This window comes from Stegastes partitus, unplaced genomic scaffold (genome assembly GCF_000690725.1).
Source record: "Stegastes partitus isolate 25-593 unplaced genomic scaffold, Stegastes_partitus-1.0.2 Scaffold1615, whole genome shotgun sequence".
NCBI lineage: Eukaryota > Metazoa > Chordata > Actinopteri > Pomacentridae > Stegastes > Stegastes partitus.
Window position 1 is genome coordinate 57,823 of NW_007579346.1, and position 9,628 is coordinate 67,450.

A 9,628-nucleotide genomic window follows, 5' to 3' on the forward strand; every position below is an offset into this window, starting at 1 on the left:
ACACACACACACACACACACACACACACACACACACACACACACACAGGGGTTGTTCAGAGTGTTCATCAGAAGATAAGCAGAGGAGACTTAATCACCCTCAGATGTTAGGGGGGCACTTCAACTTGTCCTGATATCCACACAGCACCTAACCCTACTGCATGTGTGTGTGTGTGTGTGTGTGTGTGTGTGTGTGTGTGTGTGTGTGTGTGTGTGTGTGTGTATGTGTGTGTGCATGTGTGTGTGTGTCACAGAAGGAAGTGTGCATTTCAAGATTGAGCCGAACGGTCCGACAGTCCGTTTGCATTCCGAAGAAAAGCCTCGTTTTGTGGTGATTTATTATTATTATGATGGGTTTTTTTTGTATTTTCTTTATCCCACATCAATTTTAGTCAGAATTTCACTATTCACAATGTACACGGCACTGTTGTCAAGCAATTGTCATTACTAAAACAGGTCTGAGTGGCAATTTTCCCAAGTGGCTGAGGTGCTGAACCATTAGAATTATTCAATGACTGTAGTCTGTGGCCTTGAGGTTCAATCAATTCTCTCTGCAGCTTTTTCAAACAAAGTTATGGCTCTTTTTAAATTTAAGACAATGGCAGCATCCACTTTCATCCCTCTGAGGCTACTTCTTCCTTTCTCTTTTACTTGATTCCTCTTGCATCCTTTCTTGCGTCTCCCTGACCTTTGTGTTTTTGTTCTTTTCTAAATCGACTTCAGCTCATCTCCTTCCACTGCACCTGAGACCAAAACCACTGATTATAAGAGCTAGTATCTGAAGCCGTGCCTCTTGTGTTGAGCGTATTCTGCTCGTGTTCGCTAATTTATGAATCTTAAGAGAATCCTAGGAGACATTTTTAACTCTCTCCTGACAGATCAAGTGTTTCCGTAGTAGGAGATTAGTAGAAGATTTAACTTCCAGGTGTTGAGTTTTACTCCAAATAAACCGAGTTCCAAAAACTGCAGTTCCTCAAATGACCACTAGAGGCCGCCTCCAACAGTCAATCAGCCCTAACAGACCCCCATGTTTAAATAACCGACTTCACAGCTGAAATAAACATGTTTCCAGCCTGCTTTAAAAAACTGTTTCAGTCTGTATAGCTAATTTTCACATTCATGACAACTACATGAAGAGTGAGTTTTAACATAAGTCACCCATTTAAATTGTATTAGGGCTTAAAATTATGTATAACTGGGTGACAGATGGGTGCTGGACTGGACAGCCAATGCCCTGTGGTCCGTTATTAACTCACTAAATCTAAAAATCGAACGCAGCAACTAAATATTTCTAAACCACCTATGTACAAAACACAACAGAGTTTATGGGATTTGAGTTCTGCATCATACAAAGTTTTAGTCTTGTTAAGGGTGCACACGTTTGGATGTTGTCATACCATTTAAAAAGCGTTATTATCACACATGATTCCCATATGTATGGACAAGTACAGGCCTCTTACACCTTCTAGTAGGCCCCATTTAATTCTGGTGTCGTTGCTGATTCTTTGCACTTTGCACAGACTTTAGGCCCGAAGGCTTGAGTCCCATCTCAAACCATCATTACGGCAATATTTTATGATTTAAGTCTTGTTTTCTTTTTATTTTCCCCTGTTGTTTTGTAATTGGAGTTTACTTGCATTTTCAAGAAACCTTTGGTTAAGTTTAGGCACCAAAGCTACCACTAGGTTTCGAAAAGAATTTGGATTACAGTGCACTCTGACAATTTGTTGCTACGTTTATTACATATTGTAAAGCTCTATTTTGTATATGTCGTATATGTCCAGGTTGACACCTCCTACCTATGTTACTTTCAGTTTATCCATGATCAGAATGGGTGATAAGGCACCTTAAAGTTCCTACTTGCCTAAATGTTAGGGAACAACAGCAATAAAAGCACCTATTTGATAGGCCAATGATGCCCAGATTAGGCGTAGAGTTAAAGGATAGTTTTGGATAAATACGGGACAAAAACCTTCCTGATCTTCCCCAGTGTTTTCACATACACTAAACATGTCAATATAAGTATTGTGATTTACTTCTAGTCTAGGTATAATGTACATCAAGGAAAACAACAATGTATAGGAAGTTTTCTTGTTCTTTTCTATATGTATAAAAACCTAAGAGGTTCTAATTAGTTGTGTGGCGACATTATTTTCAAAGGGCACATTTTTGACAAGCTGGTAACGCACACAAGGTCGACATTTTAATTGGCTGGAGCGATATGATCAGAAGGGCGTACTTGTGCGTGTTTAATAGAGACTCAACTTCCTTCAATGTGGATTGCGACACTCTTACATAAGCCTGGCCTGTCTTGAGTCAGTCCCCCTTCTGCAAATGAGTAGCGCATCCTAAGTGGGTTTGAAAGTCACTTATATAAAGAATGTGAGCGCGATTGTGAATGTTAAAACTGGTGAAGGACAAACAGTAAAGAGAGAGAGAAAGAAAGAGGGGGGAAAGGAGCAAGATTTTTTTTCCTTGCTGAGGTTCAAGCCACTTTAACAGGCACTTTAATGGCCAGTCTGTCCAATTCTCCCACCAGTGTAGGTGAACGCGTGCGCACCAATTTAGCACCACTCCTCGCTGTCCTGTTCTTCTGTAGCCGTGTGTGTAATGGAGTTAACAGCTGGACACCACTTCTTTTAACACAGCCTACTCATATGCTTTTCTGTTGCTCCTTTTTTTTTTTCTCCCCCTTTTTTCATTCTATTTTCCTCTCCTTCTCTCTTTCACTCTCGCAGTGCCGAGCAGCTTGGTTTTGGGCCGACGCGTCTCGACAAACTTCAAACTATCTGCAAGTCTTTATTAAAGCTGAGTGCACAAAGTGGACGGTTGCTGGTTTCTTCATGGAGGATTTTTGAAATTACCTTTTTTTTTTTGTATTCATGGCCAATATTTAAACATGCACTGAGCAGGTATGAAAGGTGGAGCCACTCCAGTAGTGGTCCCAACTGGAAGACCTGCCTAATATTGTTATTGGGCGAAAAGAAAAATCACAGTTTTCCAACTCATAGTGGTACCATTAGCAATCACGTGTATTTGTCACATATATATATTTTTACTTATTTTTAATTTCTTTATCATTATAACCTTGTTAGCAAAGAGTTAGTCACGTAGAAACACTGTGTTGGGAAAGCTGGTATCAGTAATACCTGGTGCACTGATCAATGAGTCCACACAGTTTCAGGACTCTAGCGATGTTAATTATCACGTTATAGCATTTCAAACATTTCTCCACAGATTGGCGTGTAGAAATTGACACGATTTTTAACCCAAAAACTAATGTAACCTATGATCCTAGATTTTTACACATGATCTACTCAATCAATATTCACCACGTTTTAAAAAAAATCTGTCAAATTAAAGATAATCAGGCGTGGGGCATTTGGTGAATTGAGGCTGAATGAACCTTTACAGCAGACAGACTTGAAAAAGATCTGAATCAATCCAGTAGAAATGTTATTATGCCGCTGCCTTGATTGAAACATAAAGGAAGTCATCATAGAAACTCGTGCTATGTGTCCACTGGATCCGGCAAAATCCCGCTTCCTATTCATTGTGTATGTGAAACGTCCCACGTCCTGTTCTGGAGCGTTGCGGAGCGTTTCTAGTGATGAGGTGTAGTGTCGCCCGCGTGCCTATTTGCATAAAGTAGACTTGACTTTTACTTTATGCAAGTGAGGCACGGGGAGCAGAGGTCCGACGCCTCGCGAAACTTTCGTAAAACAGCTAAACTAGCTGCTGTTGAACTAAAATGAGGACAGATTCAGCAACTGCATAGCCTATTTCTCGCCTCAAATGTTCTCAGAAATACTTTTCACAGGGCGGCTGCTGCTCAGGTGGTAGAGCAGGTTGTCCTCCAATCATAAGGTTGGCGGTTCGATCCCCACCCCTCCACAGTCAAAGTGTCCTCGGGCAAGACACTGAACCCGAAGTTGCTCCCAATGGCAGGCAGCACCTTGCACGGCAGCTCTGTCGCCATTGGTGTATGAACGGGGTAATGAGAAACACATTGTAAAGCGCTATATAAGTGACCATTTACATTTCGCTGAACGGTTTTTGCAGTAAAAGCACAAGTTTGCAGATGAGCCTCCATGTTGGTTCACCGCTTCTACAGAGCTGGTGTCTGGTGAATGGGAGAGCGGCTGTCATGTGACCACCTAGTGGCCCGCTAGTGCACGACCAGCAAGCGGGCGATATTCAGAAGCGATGCCATCCCACGCGGCCCCAGTTGACACATAGCATCAAGTTATGTCAATGCAAAAGGCATTTCTGTCGCATTTTCCTCAATCAAACTGTCTATTAAAGATATATCTGCACGTAAAAATGGTCAAAAGTGTAGTTTTAGTCTATTTCCATCGTTTTTCTCTCATAAATACTATCGCTGTTAACGCTGTTCTATTTTATTTATTTATAGTCACACTTTCAACTCTCTGACGGGGAACATAAGCTAGAAGAAGGTGACACTCTAAAGTCACGGTGAGAAAACAGCTTACATAACAAATTCTATGAGCACTTTGTCCGCATGTACGAGTCATCCCTCTTTCCAAAACGCTGCCCGATTCAAGTGTCTTTTATTTTTTATTTCTGTGCCGTGGAGTCAAGCTGGACGAGTGTCTTTCTCTTCTTAAACACACTTCTTACCTTTAAGTGAACATCCCAGACCTGAGCGTCGTACTGCTGGTGTTGGGAGACGGAGAGTCCGGCCTGCTGGGCCAGTTGACAAAACAGTCTCAGGGTTTCACCTCGCAGCGGAGCGAACACCAACGCCATGCCCTGGGTAGAACACAAGAGGAGGAGGAGGAGGAGGAGTGTAGAGTACATTTCTAGGGTACTTCACGCATATTTTCACACCTCATTTCTCATAACATTTCTTGTTTAGCTTTCAAAGCGTTAGTTGCTAGAATGTCTTTTTTTTTCAGGTTTATATTAGACGATAAAATAAAAACAGAAAGTTAAAGCTCTACAAATCCAATCAACCCTGGAAACACGAACACACGCGTGTAGGTGTGAATTTTGTCTACTTGAGTTTTGGACGTGTTTGTGTGTCCATGTGGGTGTGAGAAAGACGGACGGAAAAGAAAGAGCGTGTATGTGTGCACACGCATCACAGACATCCGGCAAATACTAAGAGGATTACCAACAGGTTCAAAGTTTCTTTGAAATCCTTCAGCTTTCAGTTTTATTTCATGTTGATCGTGTTATTATTGTTTTAATTAAATGGAGCAAAGAGGGATGCTCACACAATCGCACACAATGAAACGCACAATGACACAACACAAGCTGAAAGAACATAAAGGCGGCGAAAACAGCAGGATCACTGCGTTTGACAGATGTATTTTCATCTGTATATCCAGTTGCATTTTTTTTTTTTTTTTTGCCAAACCCCACTCTGTCAAAAAAAACACAGCAAAAGCAAACAAACAGACCAAATTCCTCCAGCACTAATCAGCTGATTAAGGGGATCCAGCCCACCGGATGGACCACCTTTGTCAGAAACAACAAATTAGTGCCATTAGATGGGAGAATTAATTGCTTTGTTAATTGTTTAATCAGCTTAGCAAATTATTAAATATTTGGCAAAGCTTGTTGTGGCAGCGACAGTCTGATGGCCGACACTCAAATCATATTAGCCCCTGAATTATCTCCGCTGGATTAAAGAGGGAGACACATGAAGGGAGACTTAACACACAGATGTACAACCACGGCCAGATGTCACGTCTGTCGTCTGACAGCGTTCGACCACAGCAGCAGCAACCGAGACACGCGTTCAGGAACAAGCAAGAACCTATAATATTAATATTAGAATCTTTCCAGATACGTCTGTTGTTTGCAGCTCAGGTAATACAGACTTTAAAGCTAACTACATAAAAACATCACTTACCTCAATCTGGTTCTATGTGTGCTCAGTTTTGGAGATTTCTGCCCAAACTCCAATAAAGTGGAAGTGAATGCAATCTTATTTGAGTTGCTGACAGCATTTCAAATCAGTGACATTTAAAAAATCACAACAGCGAACACATTTGTGCTGGATTATGTGTAGACACTGTGGTCAGCAGTTTCCAGAGGGACTGTTTCTACTGTAAAAAGCAGCTCTGTTGAAAACAGGGTCTGTGGGTTATTTAGAGAAACGAGGACAATGTTTCTCCTGAATTTTGATCATTTTTGGGGGTTTTTTGGTGATAATTTTGAATAACTAGTGTTGAAATGAACGCCAAATAATCCTCATGAAATATGTCAAAGAAGATTAATTAAACACTGAACACAAGGAGCTAGATCTTCCACCACTTCCCTGTTTTTTTTCTCCTTTTCGCTCTAACCTCTCCTCCTTCGTCTCCTTCCCTTCGGTGCCGCTTTCACCCCTTTTTTCATAAACAGATACTCCCTCCACCAGTCTGGCCTCTGTACTTAAAACGCACCCCGTCTTCCCTCAGATGAATAGAAATCTCAACCCTATCTCTTCCAGCCTTTTGCTTTTTTCCCCCCATTTGCTTTGGCTGTCACAGCGTGGGGTCTTATCGCGAGGCCAAAAGGGAGAAGTTGCCTGGGATTTATGATTAAGGGAAGGGGACGAGAAGAGAGAGGCGGAGATCAGAGCGATGCATTCAAGTTGCTTATAATAAGCATTAAAGCATTACATGATATTAATCCTGTCAGACTGTTAATGTGTATGGGGGTTTTGGGCAAAGCCTAATTATGATTGAGGAGAGTGGGAGGTGATTTAGAGGGAGGGGATAAGCGCAGAGATACATACAGTAGACACACAGAGGCAAACACTTACGTTGGCTTTCAGCAATCTCCTTATAGCATCAACCAGGCTGGCTCTGTACTGGTCGAGAAACAAACTGAGAGGGAGAGGAGAGAATCGGGTTAGAATGCATTCCTACGATAGCGGCGCCAGATAAAGCAGCAGGCTATTTATTTTCTTTTGTTTACAAATAAATCCACCAACAGGAAGAGGAGAAAAACAATTTGCATGAGTAAGATGCTCTTCCTCTCCGAGTTTCCGCAGGTATTCACCTCAGCCTGCCGCCGAGGCTCCGACAGGAATGCAGAACATCGGAAAATCCAAAGTGCACAGATAGCATCGGCTACAGTAAACACACACACACACACACACACACACACAGGTGTACGCGCAGACACGCACACTTTCACTAAAACACTTCAAAGCGTTACCAAAGCACCTTGAATTGTTGGAATTAATACCTAGAGTGCACTCTGAAGTTAATATGAAGATATAAGAATAAAAACAACATACAGAGGGAAAAAAAATCAAACAATGAATATTAACAAAACCAAATTAACTGAACCCATCTGTACATGAAACACAAACGCAGTGTAACTTGCGTGTTTGTGGAAGGGAGACAACGTACATATTGTTTTGTATGTAGGAAGTAGAGCATCTTTGTCTCACACGTAACATGATCAGCAGCATATTTAAATAGTTCAGGCTACCTCTCTGCTTATGTATGACCATCAGCAGGTCCCGACTTAGTCATAAGTGTTCTTGTTCGGCTAACACGTGCTTGTTTTTGAGTGTTTGCATGCAGATTTTAGTGTAGTAATGAAGAAAAGATGACTAGATGGTGTTAAAACAAGACCTTTTTGGATCAACTAGTGATTTATCCACTGGCTAAATGACTCTACACTGCTGCAGGCCAGATGTGATTCTATAACATTCATGTATGTTTGAGTGCAAACTTGACCAACTGAGCTGGAGGAAGCAGGACAAACGAAGACACAACACAAAACCTGACTAAGACAAAATATTATTAGTTGACGTAAGTGCAACCCAACCTGCTGTTCTCTTTAATAAAATGGTTAGAATGGACCATAAATAAATCACCGTGAGAGAAAATTGACACCTGGATGTATGAAGGAACTTCTGCAGGAACCTGGTCATGAAGAGGCAAATTTAGCTCCATCAGTCACAGTTACTCTTTTGTTGTACATCAGTATCAAATGAATGAATGACACTGAGACTCTCTGGTTGGAAAATCATCAATCAACCTCGTTAACACGTCCACGTGGTGTTTCTTATGTGTTAGAGAACACATCATGGGTGAAATAAGCAGTTGGTGCTACTGCTGAGTATTTTCACTGTAAAACTGCAGCACTCTGATGACAATCTCACAAACACGGATTCAGATTTTTGGAGTTTCATACGTAGTAAACCCAAAGAATCGATCCTGTCAGCTTTCAGGATGGAGCTTCCTGTGCTATTCTTCTTCCTCAGAATCGCTTTCTAGTTTGAACATGTCTATTGTGTCGTGTGGCGTTAGTAGTTTTACAGTGTTTGAGTCTTAGATGACTAAACCATTGTAAAGCAGGAAGGGATTATTGTCTTTATTAAACAGAGATGAGGTTTTAGGAGTTAAATCAATTCGTTTGTTCCCCTTATATTTATTCAAGAGCAAAGTCTATGAATTTGAGAGCATAATTGTTGCATTCAGGTTTTCTAATGCTTTCCTTTAAACTCCTCTTTGCCTGCCAGATACACTACTGGTCGAACAAATGTCCTGTTTCAGAGCATCTCCTCACCCTTAGACTGCTTCTGTTGCAAAACTTCTGCTCTCAAACTTGCACCGTTACTCTTGGATGCTTGAAACATCTCCGTCAAAAGCTCCCAACCAATAGAACACCAGCTCTGACAACGACCAATGAAATCACTGCTCCTAACTGGTTTTTACACTCTCCAGGGCTTCTATGTAATTCTTGTAGGACTTTTAATATTAATAACAATATAATATGACTGTTTGGGGAGTTTTAACAGCGACGATTCACCAAGAAATCCGAGAGCAGAAGTTTTGTGAGCGCATAGAAACAGTCTGAACAGGAGGCGACACACTCAAACTGAACCGCAGGACATTCGTGCTGCAACAATTTTCCTCAGGTGTTAATGAACAGTTCGGAGCAGGAGACGAGCAGATTTGCACCCGAGCAGGTGTCGACCGGTGTTTCAGAAAGAGCATTAAACAATCTGGGCATTACGTGAAGAAATAGTGCCCTCCGACTGAAGACATCCTGGAAAGTAACTCCATCAGCTTTAAATTATTATAATCTTCACACGCTGCAGATTGCTCCCCTTGTGCATATTCAGAAATGTCATGGTTGTTTTTTTTTCTAAATAAAGCAGAGTTCCAAGCAGAAATAAGAAGGAGAGTCGAGGCAAAGACGTGTGTTTTTAGTGGTCGCGCGTTTCTTTTCTTCAAAAAACTAAATTCTGGTGCAGGATAAAAGACAGAAGCAGGATTCTTTCAGGGAAAACAAGAACCTTTCTGAGAGCTTCAGTGGCCACAAAGAGGACTGTTGGGTTTTAATACAGGTTTAAAGTTCCAGTTTGTGTGCATATTGTTAATTAACGCCCTGGTATGAATGCAAAAAGATCCCTCAAAGCTACAAGGTTGTATTTCCACCACTCTGGAGGACAACAGGTTCATTTTCTGAAGATGTACATTATCCTGGAACCACGTCTCTAAATGACATAATAATCATTTACGTAATGAGGGTTTGCTTATTGCTCCCAAAAGGGAAGCGAGTACCCACAAAGTGACTGTGTAAACAGATTAATGTCCCCGCAACATTAGTACTACACACACACACACACACACACACACACACACACACAC

The 9,628-nt window shown here is 41.4% G+C and overlaps 1 protein-coding gene across 1 annotated transcript in view; it reads right to left on the reverse strand.

The window, feature by feature from the left end:
* The window catches only part of LOC103371593 (calmodulin-lysine N-methyltransferase-like), a 62,007-nt gene that overhangs the window by 9,132 nt on the left and 43,247 nt on the right, over positions 1 to 9,628 (reverse strand). The window contains exons 7-8 of the mRNA XM_008300965.1: positions 6,778 to 6,841; positions 4,641 to 4,772 (exon numbers count right to left, since the gene is read on the reverse strand). Of these exons, the coding sequence (XP_008299187.1) occupies positions 4,641 to 4,772; positions 6,778 to 6,841 (196 nt within the window). The remainder of the gene's footprint in view (positions 1 to 4,640; positions 4,773 to 6,777; positions 6,842 to 9,628) is intronic.